Consider the following 19,650-nt stretch of genomic DNA (forward strand, 5'->3'; position numbering starts at 1 on the left):
ACCTCTTCCATTCTCCTTTCTGTGCCGATGGCCAGCAGGCTGTTGTATTCACGCTCAAGAGTCGCTCTGGCCTAAAAGAGAGAGACAAGAGGAGGAACAGTTGACTGTTACTGAACTCACCCATTGAACTCTAAATTAATTATAGGGCTGAAGGAATGATCGAATATAGGAAGTAATGCTTAATAGTCGTCAATCCCTAATAAAGCTACATAGAACAACTAATCAGTGTTCAAAAGGAGGGCTATATATATAAAAAAATATATATATATTCTGCCTCTACAGCTGTTTTTCCCAACTTCTTCTCTGATGTTTAACCTTTATCTCCCCTTCTGACATTTTCACACCAAACAGTGTGAATTAAGGGTTTATTTTGAACCAACCAGAGTTGTTGAATATTTTAAAAAGAAGAAAGATGAACCAATGAGGTTTGGTGAGTTCAAATTAAGTGTGTTTTCTGACATGGTAAAATTACTGTTTTTGTCAACGGAGTCTTGTGTATTTGGCAAGAGCGATTTATAGCTGCCGTTTCTGGTTAAACAAAGAGCATTTTACTCTTTAACAAAAAGGTCTTTCTCACTGTACAAAAAAACTTTATTTTATTCACTGTTACAATCATTAAAATACATTCAGTAAACCTTCAGTAGCTAGCATAGCATAGAAGGTTTGCTAACGTACTCTGCTAATGTTAGCTCCACAGGTTTTTAGGTAGAAACGTAACATTTTAGAAACTTATATATCCTTCTAACCTCTCCGGGTAACTAGTATCATTATTACACAATGTTTAACCATGACGAGCTCCAAATCTACTAAACCAGCCTGAACATGAAGAACATCTGTAACCATATTTAAAGCTACAGTCAGTGGGTGAAACCGCTGGCGAGCGGTGCGTACCTGTGTGTTCTGCGTGGGGACCTGCAGCAGAAGGGCGAGGGTGTTGTGGTCGAAGGTTTCGTCCAGAGCGAGCAGCGCCCCGTGGACTCCGCTCTCGTAAAGGTTGCTGCTGTACTCTTTCAGCCCGATGGCCTGAATCCAGCTGATCACACGCTCATTACTCCACACCAGCACCTCTGAAGGGACAAGAAACCCACCGCAGAGTGTCATTCACAGAACAACATTCAGGCTCTGTTCAGTGAAAATTAGTATTGGTCGAACGTATCATTTGAATAGCATGTTTTTAATAAGAAAGAATAAACACTCTAGATGAGACTCTAGTGATCTGTTATGATCCGTTACACCACTATGAAGAAGTCGAGTAGTTTTGCTCACAACTCAGCGGGTGTTTGTTACCTTGAAGGTCCATCTGAGACGCCTCTCTTCTCCTCTCCAGCTCCTTCCTGTCGTAGTTGAGTCTCCTCAGACACATCACTCCACACTGGAAACTGTTCCTGTGGCACAAAACACAAAGACAGTTGTTTATTCCGATCAGCACTAGTTGCTCCTTGGCAAAAATCAACTTTTGTTACATTGATGTTCATTCCTGAGTTTCACAGTTTGGGACAAAAATGGAGGTCACACAGAGAATACTAGTAATGTGGGAGAAATTCATTGTGGATTTTGGTCTCCAACGATATCACACTTTTGAAACTTTTCCATCTCATTGCTTACATGAAGACAATACATTTTTGTATAACACGTTTTCAAATGCAAATGAGGCATTATCCTTTTAAACGGGCATTTATTTCCAGGTTAGAAATGTGAAAATTGGATAAAGAACGGCTCAAAATTCTTGTTTCATTTTGTTGATATATTAGAGCCGAGGGTTTTTACAGAGGGAATTTTATACATCTCTTTGTATCACTCCATAAACCAGAAACAGCCATTAAAAAAAATTTATTCTCTCCATGTTTTTAGTAATAAATGTTGTATAAATCAGGTTATGAATGATATATGAACAAACCCCTCTGTAGAAACCTTCAGAATATAGAGAGGAATGAAGCTGTAAAGTTTGGTGTATGTAAGAGCTACTGAAGTGGAGATTTATGGATCAGAGTCTGAGAAAAAACTCATTTAGAGAAAACGTCCTTTAAAGATATGTTTAGTTAAATTACATACATGTTGAAGACTCTACAGGTGAATAGGGTAAAAAAATAAAACTAATAGATATCAACATGAAACTTCACCAGATGATTACTGACATTAAGATGATTACTTTTTATATTACAAGTTTCATCAAAAGTTATTAATGAGGCATTATCTAACGGTAACTTTTGGTGAATTTAGGAGAAATCTCCAAAAGCAAACAGACAAGACAAACAATGTTTTTGTCTGTATCGTCTGGCGTTGATTCTCGTTATTTACCTGTGGAAGCTATCCACCATCTTGAGCTGCCCCCTAAGGTCCTTCTTGGTGAGGTGGTCCAGCATGCGGGCGTCCACCAGGGACTCCATGAAGTAGGATCGGTACTGAGGTAAACCCAGACTGGGAAGCCACTCGTTGCCGATCCACTCGTGGTTCATGTCTCCGTACGCCAACGTCTGCGGTCAGAGAAGAGATGACTTAATGAGTATCTGTGTGAGTGTGTTGAAAAGATGGAAAGTGTGGCTCGTAAATTAGAAGGTAATTACTGCTCCAAGATATTGAAAATGACGGATGTCTTTCAGTGATCAAACTTAACTTTTCTTGCAATCTCATAATGGGACTGTTATTAAATGAAGTATATAAGCATCAACTGTTAATATTTAATATAAATATTAAGTATTCTATCTGTTACATGTGCTTCCTTAGAACAATCAATTTCGAATTAAATATTTTTTTTCCATTACATACATTTTTTATGTAATTTTAATGCTTTTACTCTATAAGTTCGTCTTTTTATTGTATCTGTGTGGCTGTTTGTTTACTCTTTCAATGATTTCTGAGGTTTTCACACAGGAAACCCGACTTGCTGCACAGTAACCACGGTAACCACAGGTTTCGCTTCACTTCAGCTAGACAACCACGAGATAAAAACACTGAGTTAGTTCTAAAAAAAAGTCAAGCGACAATGAGCAAAATGGTACAAACAATAAAAATGTTATATTGAATAAAAAGCAGAACAGAATTATGATTTAAAAATAACAAATGCACTTTGGTTTCAGAATTTGCAGCATTTTAATTTAGATAAAATAGAGTATAAGATCTTCTGCCTGCAATTCTAAAGAGAAGAGTGCAGTTGGAATGCTGTCTACTGATTGTTTTATTTGTCTAAATTATGATAACTAAGGGTTCTGTTTTCTTTGTTATTTCTTTTTTTTAATTAAGTTGATGCGAAGTTCCTTGTATAAGCCTTATTTTTTTTACATTGCTTCGATTCAATGCAGACCCATGTTTGTGCAAATAATTAATAAATAGTCATTGCCACATCTGAAGTGCATTGTACTATCAGGAGCAGATTTGGTCAAATCCAAAAAAAGCTTATTTTTTGGGGCATTTAGGATTATTTATGTTATTTAACAGTAGTTATACCACAATAGTGGGTAAAATTGTGCGTAATTTGCATTATCAATCTTTCTTTCCAGTACTTCACCTTCAATTAAAAACATTTTAAGGTCGTGCAAAAGCCTTAAAAGCATAAAACATCATGTTCTGCAGTTGATAAGAGGGAATCCCAAGTTCAAATGGTTCTGCTGGGAACCAAAACTGTTTTCAATTTCTAACAAAACAACTCAAACATGCGCGCTGTGAATGCAATCTGAGTGAAAAAGTGATCTGGAAATAAATACAGAGGTAAAACTGTGACGTTAATGAACATTAACTATTTGGAGGGTGTTTTTTTGGGGGGGGGATGTGTGCAAACCTGGGCCCAGCTGCCCTCGTCATCCTCCTGGTGTTAGCAGGGTTAGAGTGAGCATGGTGAGAAGAACAGAAAGGTGAGGGGTTAGTGAGGCAGCAGTGCAGTTAGAGACGCTTCATGTGGAAAACAAATATGAAACAAACAAACAAGGCAGATATATTAGCATCAAAGATAGAAACACAACAAATAAGTGTAGGAGAGGGCACTATGGATAACATACTCTATTACGGATAATAACCATTGTGTAATTTTCTTTTTCCAATATCATTATACGTTGTAATTAAACAAATTTTTCTGTAAATCACTTCAGACAATGATTGTTAAACAAACCCGACAGGAATGTTCTTTTTTTTTTTTTGCAAATCAAGCTAATTTGATATCTAACAAATCAGTTTTTTCATCACAATGAAGACATTTACATGCACAAAATATTTATTTTTGTTGCCCTTTGCATTTTGAAAAAGACAATATTCCTACTTAGCTGTTCACATGAATATTCCAGTAAAATTCCGGTTTTCATGCAGCTGTGAAAACTCTGATTAAAAAGCCCCCATGTCTAATGTCCTTTTAATCATTTTAATTCCCCACTTATTCCAGCTGTGGTGAACCCCTCGCTGTTTTGAAAAACTCTGTTCTTTAATTCAATTCAATTACATTTATTTTTGTATTGCACAAAATCACAAATTTGCCTCAGAGGGCTTTACAATCTGTACACATGAGACATGTGCTTAGACCCTCACATCAGACTCCCCTAAAAACAAGCTTTAACAGAACAACAGAGGAGGGATCCTTCTCTCAGGACGGACTGAAGTGTCACAGATGTCATGTGTACAGAATGAACAGCATAACAGAGATACAACACATTCTAATCTTTTCACTGCTCTGCATGAAACAACGTCTTAAACAGGAAAGAGGCCGTGTGTCGCAAACTCCTAAAACATCCCCATTGGAGACGCATGTTCAGAATGTGCTGTAAACATCTCCAAAGAATGCTCCATATCCCACCAGTCTTAATCAAAATAAGGCCTAATTTAGAAAAAATCCAAATGGAACATGCTGTTTGCATAACTCAGACAATTTATAGAATATTCTGAGTAATGGTGGAATATTAGTGTGCATGTAAACCTGGTTAGTGATTCAGAAATCATAAAAATCCAATATGGCAGTAAAGCAGACATGCTGGTACTTTGCTATAAACACAACTAGACATAAATAAATAAATTAAGCGAGAATCAACCTTGTTCCAAACAGTAAGACAAAATGTATATTGTCTTGCTGTAAATGCAGCCATAACGCCCAACGCTAACACCGTACACTGGTCAAGAAACAGCTGACTTAAGAACAAACACATAAACAGTGGGAGGGAGTCCTACATGTTTATTTATTCCGATTACCTTGTTCCGTCTGGTTCAAAACATATTTATTCACACGTAGAAATCGCATTAAACTAGGCAGCAGGTGATTTTATAGTACAGCACTAACACACACACTCAAAAACTAACTAAAGCACAGACACACACACATGTAAGGTTTACAGGAAGAGACAGGAAACTACGAACACCAACACGGAGAAAATCACAAACTAACAGAAAAGGAAAAAAGGTCTTGTTTCAAGTTGCCTAATGAGACTACATGAAGCCAGATTAATGGTTGAATATTAATATTTGCATGCAGAGAGAGAAGGTCTGTCCGTCCTAAAGGCAACTTGAAACGAGCCACCGACGGTCACCACAGAAGCAAAACGCCACCAGCGTCCGGCCAATCAGAGGAGACTAACCGTGGGAGGTGTGGCTGCCAAACTTTCCATCTCTTCATGTGTGAGCCAAACGTTTCCTGTCGTCTGATCATTTGACAAAACCCCCCAATCACAAGTGAGAGAAGTGTGTGAAGAGGGAAGAGTGATGGAGGAGGACAGGAAGAGAGCGGGACGAAGAAGAAGAAGAAAGACGTGTTTATTCATTGTTATCACTGTTAAAAGAGTTTGATCCCAAAGTTAGTAAATGTTAAATAGTTAAAATGCAATAAAAGTGCTCAATCAGGTGACAAGAATGTGCAAACAGAGAGTTAGAAGATAATCAAGACTTATTAATATTAGTGATTAAAGGTGTGTGTGTTTCTGGGGACACGTTAACGGGTCGGACGAGTACCGTTCTGGAGGTGGGCGGGGCCGAGGGGCTGGTGAGCGACATGATCTCCTGGATGGCGAGGCGGAGCTTCAGACGATGCAGCGGGTTGCTGATGCCGATCTCCCTCTGGATCTCCGTGTCCGACAGCGCCGACATTATGGCGCCGCTCTTCACGTTGGCGCGGCACGCGGCCACGTACCAGGCTGGCATGCCCACCCACAGCTGGACGGGGGGAGGAGATTAGACATACGTTCACCTGGATGAAAGCTGATAAACGTGTTACTGGTTCAAAGGTGGTGCAACGGATCATAAACCTCACAGATTTGAGTCACGGATCAAATCGGCACAAAAGAAAAAGTTACTTATTGATGAACCATTTTGTCAGATACAGATCCCTTTGCTGTTTGATTATAGCAGCTGGTCTACAAGGATCCAGACAAAACATTTTGCCACAGTCCCAGAACTAATTTCAACACTCTGAAGTCAGAAAACCATCAAAAATACTAAATGTATTACTTTTTTCTTTATTCTAGTAAATTATAGGGTTTTTTTTTCTTCATAAAAACACACAATTCAAATGATAAGGAAATAAAAGATTGTATTTTAATGGATAAAACCAAATTATTAGTATTTTAATGATGTATTATAATCTTAGAGCTAGTGTTAGGAAGTTAAACATCATAATTCATCTCTAATATCTGTTTTATATTAATGTGAAAACATCTCCTTCAAACTACTGGATTTATACTAGTTTACAGATTACATGTGAACACATCATGATAATGTTATAATTTACCTTCAGACAATACTCATTTAACTGAACAGAGCCTGAACGCATCATAATGTAACTGAACTGAACCTCCTCCTGTTAGCCTGCTTACTAGCTCTCCTCCTGTTAGCCGTTAGCGGTGCTGCTAACGTTACTAGCTCTCCTCCTGTTGATTTCAACATGTTTTTGTTGCTCACAATGTAACATTATAGGAGATTGGCAACTAGAAAAGTTGAATGCAGATGTCCTGAATGCATAATTTACTGATTATCGTCCAATAAAGATCGTCGATAAAACTTTATCTCACACTCAATAAACTGTGTAATGAATCTGCTGTTCACATGCGAGTCAAACCGTTACAGCACTATTCTAATAGTTTATAGATCTTTTGTCTCCGTGTCTTACCTCCAGCCAAACCACAACAGTCGGTCCGTCCCACTGGGCGAACGGTAGGCCCTGCATTCGAGCCTCCTCCAGCAATTCATGCCTGAGACACAAAATAAATGTTAAAGCCAATATGCAAAAAAGTTAACTTGCCCATTAAACCCATATATATATTTACACACATACAAAGCCATCATTAAAATCCCAATATGCACTCCACCAAATACACCTTTGGACCAGATATGCACACAAGAGACATCCCAGAGACATCAACCGACATGCATCGTCAACACAGAGAGCAGAGAGTTTGAGAGAAAACAAAGCAGTTGAAACCCAGAAAGACTCAAACACACACATCTGGAAAACCTCAAAGCATTAAAGAAAGCTCCTCGGTCCTTTCTCAGGGGCCTTTTACTATCCAGGTTTCACCAGATGGGTCTTTTGTTAGGCCTCTGGGAGGCGACTGGGTTCAGGAAAGAGTTTTCTCCCAGGACCCGAGCTTTGAGAGTCTACGTATAGAAGCACTAAAGTACGGATGCATTCCTCTACGACTGTCGGGGAGATAACATGCAGAGAGGGAAGCGTTTAGGGCAGGAACACTTTCACTGTGGCTTTCTAAACTCTGTCGTCCATTTTATGCACATTCTCATGTTGGAAATGAAGGAATGTTTGGCAGAGAATCCCTGGATTTACGTTATCTAAGAGTTTTGATTAATTCACTTGCACAGAAACAAGTCCTAACTGATGCTATGAAATGAAGAGAGTGGTTGTATTTGGCCACTAGATGGGGCTATGTGCCACATATCACTAATACATAACGAACCCAGACAAAACATTGACTGAGGCCTTTTTCTTATTAGTCTTGGATTATGGTGACATTTTATACATGCATGCTTCAGATCAGACTGAGGATTTATTACTGGAATGACTGGAATGTTTTTGTTGATTAAGTTGCTTGAATTCTTTCCTCAAGGTTTATTTTAATAAAATGATTTGTACTTTTTTTAAATCACCTTTTCATCCTAGTTTCTAATTTGTGTTTCTTGTTGCCTTGGACTCTTTGTAAAACATTTCTACTCTGCTATATTGTAAAAGAGGTCTCATCTCAATGTATAGTCAAGTTAAAATAAAGACTGAATGAATGAATGAAAAGATTAAGAACAGTTATGTCCAAAAGCATGTTTGTAACTAACAACTTAGCTTTAATTAAATCCTGAGGACTTTCACAGCAACACAGTGATTACACTGAAGTGTTTCATTTGATTTCTTTTTTCAAACTAATGGACAAGAAAGCCGACTTATTGGTTCCGTTACTTTTCCCGTAGTTGCAGTTCATAACTTCATGCTCCAAAAGGAAAACTGATAGAGGAAACTGTACCACTCACTAAAAAGCAGCACACACACACATACACACACATTCCTGTTAAGCTCCTGTGTGGAGAGCAGGGTAAAGAGCAGCATGGAAAAGCCATCAGACAGTCAGAGGGACAAGATGTTTGGGGTCCTCAGAGTCACTGGTGAGGTCAACGTGAAGCCAAGTGTGGGAAGAAGAAAAGGCAAAGCAAAAGCAACATGAACCAACTTACCCCGTCTTTGGACTACACATGGAATGAGAAGGAGATGATACAAAAAAAAACAGAAGAGGGAGGTTGACAAAACAATAAGAGAGAAAGAATGAACTCATTTAAGAGCTGCATGGAAGCAAAAAAAAACAGTCATGGTGTTTGCAATAAGTTTTGCACAAAACTAAAAAAAGAACGGGGGAAAAATAACTCAAAATAGCTGTGGGAGGTAAACTGCAGTGGAAATGGGTGTGTAGTGGAAGGATGAGCTGGGAGGAGTGAGCGTGAGCCGGGTGACAGCGGGTGAGAATGTGAGCCGGACCTGGAGCTCAGCCGGAGCGCCGAGTGAACAACACTCATTATCAACACTGAACATCAGCAAAGGCGTCCTGGAGAGGGGCAGCGGATCAGAGAACTGACCGTTTGGATCGGGTAGCAGTTATGAGTTACTGATCGGATCAACAACCAATAAAAAGGAGCAATTATAACATTTTAAAGATGCTCCGATCATGATTTTTTTTGACGCCATATCGTCCGATACCGATCATGTTTGGTGTTGTTTCTCCCCACTGTCCTGAAAAAATGATTCCCATCGCCCTGTTGTCAGTTTAAAACAATCAAAAACTGTAAACATTATCGTTTTACTTTAGTACAGTCATCTATAGTTGTTATTTGTATAAAAACACACAACTCAAATGATTTGGAAATAAATAGATATTCGCCCAATAGTCATTCTTACTGATTAGAGCCTGAACGCATCATAATGTAAATCAATGGAACCTCTGTAAGTTAGCTGTTAGCAGTTAGCTCCGCTGCTGCAAACGTTAAACCAGCTCTCCTCCTGCTGATTTAAACATTGTTGTTCACAATGTAACGATACTAGAAAAGAATCATGTTGATCTCCTGGTCACATGTTTTTTTACTTTATATCAGCTGATAACAACCAGAAGTAAAACTTTATTTCACGCTATGTTGGTTACACTGTGTACACCAACAGCATCCTGTATAGTGAGGAGGCTCATCGTCTTTAAACTTTTTTCTCAGTCTACATAAACACTGTGGAGACAGCAGTAGGTTAGGGTGGAGGGTGGAGGGTGGGACTGTTAGGACGACACTTACTTCTTCTGCAGCTTCCTGTTCTTCTCTGCGGGGCCTCCCAGGGTTCCCATTCCTAAACCGTCCTTAGGAGAGCCCTCTGCCTCCGGAGTGCCAGCTAGGAACAGAAAACACACCGCGTTCAGATATCTGACGGGTCGGGAACACGGCAATACTGGTAGCGTGGCGGAGCGGCGTTACATTCACATAAACATGTGTTCTGTAGCGGAATAAAAACAAACCCTGTGGTGTCTGACCTTGGCTGGGGGAGTCCTTGCCGGGGATGCCGGGTCGGCCCTTCTCCTTCTTCCCAAAGAGGCGTCCAATGGAGGACTTGATGCTCTTCTTCTTGGCGGCTTTGTTGAGGGAGTCCTGGCTGCTGTTGCTGCTGCTGGGGTTACTGCCCTGTCCGTCCTGCAGGCTGGACAAACCACGGGAGCAAAACGGGGAAGTTACTAAAACCGTAGAAGAGAACTTATGACGCAATATTACACAAACTGCCTCCGTATTTATGTCAACAAATAGATAATAAAGTCTAACGTCTCTTATGTGTTTTTGTGGACAGGCAGACTGAGTTTCTCCATCGTCTTACCCTCGGATGTCTCTGATGTCCTCGTGGCTGGAAGTGTGTCCGGCCTCCCTGCTCAGGCGCATGGAGCGAGGAGTGGTGGGGGGGGACGTCTCACATCGGATGGTGGCCTTGTCGTCCTGAGCAGACTGGATTATGGCAGAACGGACATGAGTTAGAGAGGGAGATTTTTACCCGTTTCACTGCAGACATGAGAGCAAAGACATAACGATGGCATCCTGAATTCAACATGAGCAGCTTCTGAGTAGAAAGCTGCTTCATTTAAATTCCTTTACATATATTATTTACCAAGCAGCTACACTCCTGGTGTTCTGGGACCAGTCCATACATACTATATATATCAATGCTAGATAATTCACTGTAAATAATACACTATAGCAGGAATATATAAAAGGCAGCTTAATTGTTAGCGATGGCAAAAAAATACAATACCAAAACTGGAAAAGTAAACACATTGACAAGCCCAAAATGAAGTCGTCATGAATCAGGAATGACAAGGAAAAGACGTATAAACAGAACAGATAACATGGAAGCCAATTAAACAATTAAAGCAACTCATTGGGTGAAACTCCCTCACACATGATCTCCACATCTGTTTCACCATTTGCTGGATTTAAACTTCATTCTAGATTATCTCTACTTTATACCGTCATATTATATTTGTTAAATTATAGAATTTAAATACTGTCAGGGTGATTTACTTTTATGCATCACTGCAGACATTTTTGTTTTTCTAAAGTTAATGCAAATGGAATCAATTGTGGCAAAAGTTAGATTTTTGTTTTTTACATTTTGGAAGTTTATCTTCCAACTTCTATAAATCTATAATAAACACGGACCAACATACAGACACTCAATATGAAACCATTTAAAACTAGATTTTTTGATCCTACAGCCGTTGAAGGATAACATTCTATTACAAGAGACTTTCAATCTGACCTTCAATTTATTGTTTTTACTATTATCCAACAGATTTGAGAAAGTTTCTCATGTTTGAGAAAAACTAGTTATAATTTACAAAAAATAATAAATAAGTTTTTGTATTTTATTTGACACTTACATTATGTGAACAAACTGGAATTTAAAGGGTAAAAATTCTGAAAATGATTAAATATTTGGTAGTTATGATCAATATTGATGTCGATTAAAACAGCGAAAATCGAACACAATATTAATATCTACGTGTATGGAATGTTTTTAACAGACATTATCGTCCTCTAAGGGTTCGGACGCTATCACAATTTCTAAGAATTGTGATAGATATATTAATGTTATAAATGCTTAATCGATCCAAAACCTACATTTGTATTTGATTCATATATATAAACAAGAGAAGAAGGTTTTTTTGGGCATTTTATGGGCTCGAACCAGCAAATGAGAAACCTTTTTTTGCTTGAAAGAATATTTAAACAAATAATCAACCGTCAAAATTGGTGCAAATTTACGTTCTCTTGATTAACCAAGCGATTAATTAACTAATGGTTTCAACTCCAGATAATAAAACAGATTAAAAACCAACATGGTGATGCAAAAGGAAAAAAAACTGCCACCAAGGTAATCATAACAGGAAACTAATGATTTTAACACCTTTACATGTTCGAAAAAGGGATTATGAGAGTATTTAGAGGAGCTTAAGTTCTCACTGGATGATACATTGTGGGATGTGATGAAGAAACCAAAGCTGAACATTGTGATTACACTAAAGCAGGACTCTAGTTTACCTTCCTGCGGTGCTTGCGCAGGTCACTAGGCTGAAGCGTGGAGAAAAAAAAAGGAGAGAGGAGAAAAAAAAGCAGTTAGTGAGACGCACAACAGACCGGCGGCGGATCCAAAGCCATGCACAAACACACGGGAGCAGGAAACAGAACTAGATATAGAGTTAACCATGTGTACTGGCACACACACACACACACACACACACACAAGCAGAGACCAGGAGGAATTGACAGTTTAAATTGTGCAGTAGAGACGTGCAGTTCTTTGGAAAATGAAGTCTGCAGGAGACACTGCAAAACAACCACGCTGGAGGTCGGGTCAGGATGGGTGCAGCCCGGCTCTGAAACCGATGAAAGAAGTCAGAGGGAGGAAGAGGAATCAAAGGCTTCAGGACACCCATGTGAATAATTGGAGGTAGCCGAGCAGCTAGCAGGCGACTTTTGATCAAAGCTTTGTTTTATCCTCGCGCTTGGTGCCGTAGCGTGAGCCTCTGCTGACGGCGTGCAAGCTCCGAGCATGAACTATGCACCGTTCGTTGCATTCTTTTTCGAAACACCAGAGGGCGTAGAAACAAAACTAACTTTGAATAATCAAAGAGACATTGAGTGTAACCGGCAAAAAGCCATAAACCAACCTCCACTATGACGAGGAGGTGTTGTGATTATCTGTAAACTCGTATCTCATATTCACAGACTACTTTTTTGACTTTATACAAGCCCTGTAAAGAAACAAGTCAAGTATTAAATGTATTATAAAGAAAAAAAGGTTGGATATCCTGAAAACTATTTGATTTGGCTGCTAAATATTTAATCAAATGTAGATTTTTAAGACCTCCTGTTTCTGAAGCATCTAAAAACATGCCTAGAGATGTGAATAGTGCTTTTATCAGTGAACTTTTTATCACCGCCACATCTGAAAAGCTCTGATCAGTGAGAAAAATGTGTTAAAATAACATATATAACGATGTTTCTAAGCTTGCTACTAGTTCTGCTTTGCATTTTGTTACACACAAAGCAAGTGTGACACCTGGATTTATGAAGCAGAAGCTGTTCTCGTCATATTTTCCACTGTGCACCTTATAAGGGAGGAGGGTTTCTTCTTTCCCCCCCTCCCCTCCATCGCTGCTGCATTCCTCACCGGCCTGGCATTAGCAGAGCAAATAAACCATCAGCGTGCCACATTTCTAAGGTAGTTTTCTTTTTGCCCCAAAGGAGGAAAAATACCTAATCACTCATTTCCTCTCCTCAACTGACAGGAGGCCGGGGAGAGGAAGAGATTAGGGAGCTATAAAGAGGAAACAGGAAGAAGAAATTCATTTAATCACCCAAAATGTTCCCTTCCTTCTTATTCAGGACATTTTTAAATTGTTTCACTGAAGCTTTAAAGACAGATCTTGATGTTTTTTAATCTTGTGAACTATGTTGAGGCTGTCGTTGTTGCTGTCTCATGAGTTATCTGCCAAACTGAAAGCAGCACTCCTTTCATGTCTGTAATGTTTAACAGCCATGGTTGGATAAACTGTACGACCTGCTAGAATTCTTCACTCTCAGCAGAACAGTGTGCCAGTTTTACCACAGTCGAATTAGAAAAGATCTGCTCAGCAATCAACACACCATGACTTCATTTTTTTTATCCATAACAGCAACAAATACTAAATGGAAAAAAGGGTGGTGACTTTTATTATCCCCCCGGAAATCTGACGAGGACTGAACAAATGCAGTTCTGCTTGGACTTGAATTCATTCCTACAACCGCAAGATCACAAATTCCTAAAAGGACTGATGAGGATGAGTACCGGCTCCGGCGTTCACAGGAAAACCCGACGGTGTTACATGAGAACAAAACGTTCCGCCCTGAGATCACTGTTATGTTTAGAAACAACTTTGTTTACACAGTTGCAAACAGACGAGCTGGATCTAACAGAGATATTTCAGAAGGGCAGGCTGGTCGTTTATCTGTGTTCCTGATGTAACAAGGACAAGGATTAGCCTGTTACACTGAACTGTGTCCAAATATCAAACCAACGTAACCTATAAACAAAGAATGGAGCGCTAGAGGTAACACAGGTGAGCAGGAGGGACTCACAGGTGCAAGAACAGGTGTGTGCTCTCAGTTTCTAAACCAAAACAATCTTTTTGTTTTGATAGTATTCGTCATAAAAAGGAAATCTGATGTGTCCTTTGATCAAATACTAGCAGAGATTTGGTCGAGCATCCACTGAAACCTGGAGTTTTGTTCTTTGTTTTTTTTTTTTTTTCACACAGAGCTTAAATTAAACTTGCAACGTCCTAAAAATTATCAAAACATCCTGTGAAGAATTTAACTATTTTAACTATGTAGTTATCCCAGATTAACCATCATAGTTTTTGATCTGAAGCCATTTAAAGACTCTCTGGACGGATAGTAAAGCTCTGGATAGTCCTGCACCAAAATGATTAAATTATCCTCCATATATTTATGTAGATTGCTACTTACAGAAAAAAGAAAACATCTGCCAGCTCTGATCTGTTGCCTGGTCACATGACATGTGGTGCAGCGTTCCAAAAGTTGGAATATTTCTTAACTCTTTTGAGAGCTTCTGCACGTCTACATTGACAACTATTGATTTGAGCGTGCAAAAATACATGTGATCGGCCCCTTATTGTTCTCATTCATAACATAATGAGTCAATAAATGTGCACAACATAATTATTATGAGAGCAAAGTGACGCGTTTAGCAAACAATAAAGAAAAGGTGTATTTAAAGATGTCAGAAGAGTCGACGAGGCAGACTGCACCCACCCAGAGGAGGTGGAAGGACGGGGAGCTGTGGAGAGATCTGCAAGGTACCTGAAAGTACGGTGCATAGCTACAGGCCTGAGGGGGGGGGCTGAAGCCGGTTGCACCATAAGGCAGGTAAGTTACTGTCTGCTGGGAGAGGGAGCTCTGGATGATGCAGGGGTCAGAGCAATACTGCTGCGAGCGAGGGGCAGTTACACATACACATGGTTACACACTCACAACACTAAACATTAGTACACACTGGTGAGAGCAGACGGCATAAATACACACAGTCAGCACGGGGAGGCAAACGGTGTTAAAGCATACATGGAGAACCTTAAACTACAACCAAAACACAAACATAAAAATAAGAACAAATTCGGATTAATTGGACTTAAAATCAAAACTGAATGAAGCTTCTCAACATGGGTGCCGTCGTTTTGGAAACATGTGAAAGTAAAGGCAGCTTTTACCAAGGTCATGACCCCCATGCGGTCCAGTTCTCTGTTGGGGCTGCGGGGGACCCGTCTGGGGGTGGAGTGTCCGGAGCCTGGGGGGGAGCCTCCCAACGAGGATCCGGCACACAGTGAGGGGGGGATGGAGCTCATGGAGCGGAAACGTCCTCCCAGGCTTTCACCGCTGCCCACCCGGCACTCGATCTCCTCGGCCCGGATGGCTGTGTTCTCCTTCTCCTCCTGGATCATTCTGCAACCATCGAGGAAGGACGAGGAGATGGTGGAGTTAAATGAACCCCCTTAATCAATCTGTAAAACTACCCCGTTTATCACAACCAGTAGCTGTAGAAAATGTCATTTCTGTCAGATTTTCCTCCTTCGGATGGTCCTTGAACACATCATGTGTGACGAACGCTTCCGTCAGAAAAAAGAAGCCGAAACGTAGCTTAAAATTATGATATTTCATAAATAAATAAAAATCTACATGTCTCATTTAAAATCTTGCCACAAATAAACCGTTTTCTTTAACTAAATCCTGTAAAAAACATTAAATTCTGAGCTCCTCCGAGCAACTAGGAAACCTTGATTGACTCAGCTAAGACCAACAGTCATGTTACAAAAATTACGTGAAACTTTGACTGAACACAGAGCAGAGAGGAGAGGCTGGAAGTAAGTAGGTTGGGAAAATGTCAATAGTTCAATAAATTTAGCATGTGGAGTGTTTTTTCCAACATTGGTTACACTTGTGGAAACTTCCAAAAATGTTGTATTTATAGATTCTATTTCCGTTTTCTTCTTTTTTATACTTTATGGCATTATAATTGTTTTCTTTGCACTTTAAACATTTTGGAGTTCTCTCTACTTCTAGCCCTGATTGTTCTGTTTCCATAGAGGTGCAGGACTTTTGTATTACAGTGAAAATTAAAGCCACAGAGAGTAAAATGTAACCGGAGCTAAAGAAAGCCCCGAAACTTGGTTAACAACCTGCAGACATGTTGATAGAAAAGATAAAGTTACATGAAGGAATGTTTGGTCTGCATGTACCTAATTTCATTGTTGATGGCGTCCAGCTGCTCCTGCAGCATTAAGGCGAGGGTCTGTGCGTCCGCCTGGCCACCAGGGGACAGCAGGTCCACCGAGCTGAACATCGTCTCTCGGTCCTCCTCCAGGTCCGAGGCGTCCATGTCACTCTCAAAGGCCTGGGCCACGTTTGCCAGCACGTTGGCCTGCTGCATGCGCTCCCACTCCTGCTCATTCAACGTCTGCACCTGGAGTCGTTCGTACAGGTGTAAAACAGGGAAGGGGGTGGGGGGGATGAAGACACCAAGAGGAAATCAGATATTGAAAAAAGGATAAAAAGATGGGAAAAGCAGGCAGGAGGGATATAAGAGACGTTAGCTGGATACTTGAGTATTTGTCATGAATGCACCACAGACACAAGTAAGGTTCACTGTCATCTCCACCACACTGACTTACATGTCGCTGAAGTCCAGAGCGGAAGCAAACAGAAAGAAACGGAGAAGAAGAAAAATCATCAGGAAGAACTCAAACATTAGACAGAAACAGGTAGAGGAGGGAAAAATGCACACGATACAAACGGCACGCGACACGAGGACGACAACACGTATGTTCCAGTAAATTCAACTATTTCAAAAAGGGGGAAAGATCACAAGAAACCCTTCAACGTTTCTTAATTTTCAAGTTATGAAACAGCTAATAGGAATTTGCCGATCTCCAATGAAAGGTACTAAACTTGGACACAAAGGTTTTCCGTTTTGTCTCACAACGTTTTTCTAAACACTAAAACAAGGACATTTGCAGAAAGTGAGTTAAAAAAAAGGTTTGCTCTCCCACTTGCCACACACAAAGGTTGGGCATGTATTGACTATTTATTTAAGAAAGTTGATCTAAAAGACTTTGATGAGTCACTTTAGTCAAACTGAGGATTTCGTTTGAGGATTCTTTTCATTTTTAGGGTGATGACAGACATTCAAAGCTTCATTTGAAAACGTCAAAAGCAAAAAATAACATTTGCTGCAGCCCCACTGATCTGATAATTGCCTGGTGCGTTCCTTAAACGCAAGTAGTGGGAATGTTAATCCCAGTTTTTGTAGAAGTCAACTTAAATGTGAGTCTTGCATGCAAACGATTCATAAACAATCCGACAGCAGATGATCGTGGCGCTCACCTTGGACGGTTCGTCCCGGAGCGCCGCCATCCGCCCCTTTTGAGGCCGCCTCAGCACAAGAGCGCTGCCGTAGTGGTCCGAGTTGCTGTCCATCATGGAGGAAGCCGACACGGGATACCTGAAGTCTGGAGTGCTGCCCATCTGAGACCGTCTGGAAGAACCACATCAAAACAACCCGTCAGAAAGACTCTGAGAGTTTAGAGGTTGAAACTGTGACCTCCACCTCGTTACCCGTCTTACCCGTGTAGTAAGGAGTTACTCCTGCTCCTCCCCTGCTCGTTCTCTGCCCTCATGGTCTCAATCTGGATCAGGAGCTGCTCCTGTAGGAGAGGACATTCACAGACATGGTGGACATTTAGTGGAGATACAAAGTAACTAGAATATACCAAATAATAAGACCACATTATGAGAAGCCAAAGATTAGGGAGGCCCCAAAAACAGGTTTTAAACGGGAACTGGTTCTAAATGAGTAAAAACACGGAGTATTGATGCGGTCCGAGTTAAAGGTTCTGCTATCGGTACTTTAAACGTTCAGGAGTGAGATGTATTCGTCTCAAACTCTCAAAAGAGAGAGAGAGAGAGAGAGAGAGAGAGAGAGAGAGAGACAGAGAGAGAGGGAGAGAGAGAGAGAGAGAGAGAGACAGAGAGAGAGAGAGACAGAGAGAGAGACAGAGAGACTCCAGCTCAGTACAGTGAGACACACATGATGTCAGAGAGAACACAAAGATCCAGAGTGGTTCTACGTGTTCCTCCAGTAGACTCTGAGAACTCTCGTTGTCTAAAACCCTCACAGGTTAAGGAGGAAACAGCAGCAGTTTATCTGGACAACAAGCAGAACATCAGTCTGCAGAAATCATCAGTTTATACTGTTTGGAGATCAGACGTCCATCCTCGTCCACTGCAGGGAACGGTAGTTTGATCAGAAGAACAAGTTGATCAATCAAAGATAATCACTGAGATAATTGATTAGATGAGAGTTTGAGTGTTTTAAAGATTTTGGAACTTTTTGTATTGCTGCTCAAGAAAAATACTATTTGTTTACATACAAGAATTAGAAAGAAATGTTGATTCTTTTCTTAATTAATTCTCATTTTTCTCACAATAAAACCAAAAAAGAACCGATAAAAGTATCGCTAAGAGTTTTGATAAGATGTACTGGTATGAATATAATCCTAATGACACTTGGAATCAGCTCATACTTTTAACAACCCCTCACCTTCTCATGGTGAGACTCCTCAATCAGCTTCTTGGTGTGCTCCAGTTCTCTTATCAGAGCATTCTGAAAGAGACAGAAACAAGCTTAAGCTAAAGCTACTAACCACCTACTCTGAAGGATCAATGTTTATCATAGCAAAGAATGCAGCGTCCTCATCTTGTCTGCCTCTCAACGACTTCCCATCTGTTCATCATCATCATCACACTGATGTTCTAGTCACCTTGTCCTCCAGAGCAGACATGCGTTCTTTGAGGTGAAGCTGGAGTCTCTCGTTGGACTCTGAGAGGAGCTTGTCGACCGTCTCAGACAGACGCTTGTTGTGCTCCTCGTTCATCTTCTCTCGCTGTCGTGCCTGTTCGAATAGAAAGACATCATTTATAAATAAAGGTTCACAGGTTAAGATCGTCTCAATGTGTAGTGACGGCAGATTTAAACTCTTCCTCACCCTGAGCAGTTCCTGGTTCTTCTCCTCCAGCTGGGCCTCCAGCTGCCTCAGCCTCTCCTCCACGTTGCCGTGACGTTCCTCTGCCTGAAATTCAAGGAAAATAAAAAAAATTCAATCCTCTCAGAGCTGAGAGTGACTACGTTCACATGCACACTTATATTCCACTTGTGAATTTGATACTTGGCATGTAAACAGCATATGTTGTTTGGAAACTGCAATTAGGGCTTATTTCTTTTGTAGCATTTTAGGATTACAACATTTGGGAAATGCCGATATCACTGTTGTTTTAGGAGCATTCTTTGGACATGAATACATTGCATTCAGCCCTCAATAGTCTTTTAGTTTTAAAACTAGGATATCAACAGGTTTCTGGATACGAGCAAATATCGCAACGCCAAACTTTTAAAGAAGCTGGTTGAAGGTTTGAATCAGGGAGGATGACATCACAGGGTCGATCACGTCCTCCACCTCTGGAAAACTTAAAAAAAAAGATATTTGGACGACTGCATGTAGAAAGGAATATTATTGGAATATTCATTTTCATTTGCCATGTTAACCCCTTAGTACGAATGTT

At 40.3% G+C, this 19,650-nt stretch overlaps 1 protein-coding gene across 1 annotated transcript in view; it reads right to left on the bottom strand.

Moving 5' to 3' along the window:
* ppfia1 (PTPRF interacting protein alpha 1) overlaps nt 1-19,650 on the bottom strand; it is a 50,950-nt gene that overhangs the window by 3,862 nt on the left and 27,438 nt on the right. Inside the window, exons 10-27 of the mRNA XM_054620852.1 lie at nt 19,077-19,160; nt 18,852-18,983; nt 18,632-18,694; nt 17,656-17,735; nt 17,416-17,566; nt 16,272-16,495; nt 15,246-15,477; nt 10,301-10,425; nt 9,966-10,129; nt 9,733-9,826; nt 8,638-8,649; nt 7,073-7,154; nt 5,920-6,120; nt 5,550-5,612; nt 2,299-2,474; nt 1,288-1,385; nt 892-1,067; nt 3-71 (exon numbers count right to left, since the gene is read on the bottom strand). Of these exons, the coding sequence (XP_054476827.1) occupies nt 3-71; nt 892-1,067; nt 1,288-1,385; nt 2,299-2,474; nt 5,550-5,612; nt 5,920-6,120; nt 7,073-7,154; nt 8,638-8,649; nt 9,733-9,826; nt 9,966-10,129; nt 10,301-10,425; nt 15,246-15,477; nt 16,272-16,495; nt 17,416-17,566; nt 17,656-17,735; nt 18,632-18,694; nt 18,852-18,983; nt 19,077-19,160 (2,226 nt within the window). The remainder of the gene's footprint in view (nt 1-2; nt 72-891; nt 1,068-1,287; nt 1,386-2,298; nt 2,475-5,549; nt 5,613-5,919; nt 6,121-7,072; nt 7,155-8,637; nt 8,650-9,732; nt 9,827-9,965; nt 10,130-10,300; nt 10,426-15,245; nt 15,478-16,271; nt 16,496-17,415; nt 17,567-17,655; nt 17,736-18,631; nt 18,695-18,851; nt 18,984-19,076; nt 19,161-19,650) is intronic.

The sequence above is a fragment of the Anoplopoma fimbria genome, chromosome 2 (genome assembly GCF_027596085.1).
Source record: "Anoplopoma fimbria isolate UVic2021 breed Golden Eagle Sablefish chromosome 2, Afim_UVic_2022, whole genome shotgun sequence".
In the NCBI taxonomy this organism is placed as follows: domain Eukaryota; kingdom Metazoa; phylum Chordata; class Actinopteri; order Perciformes; family Anoplopomatidae; genus Anoplopoma; species Anoplopoma fimbria.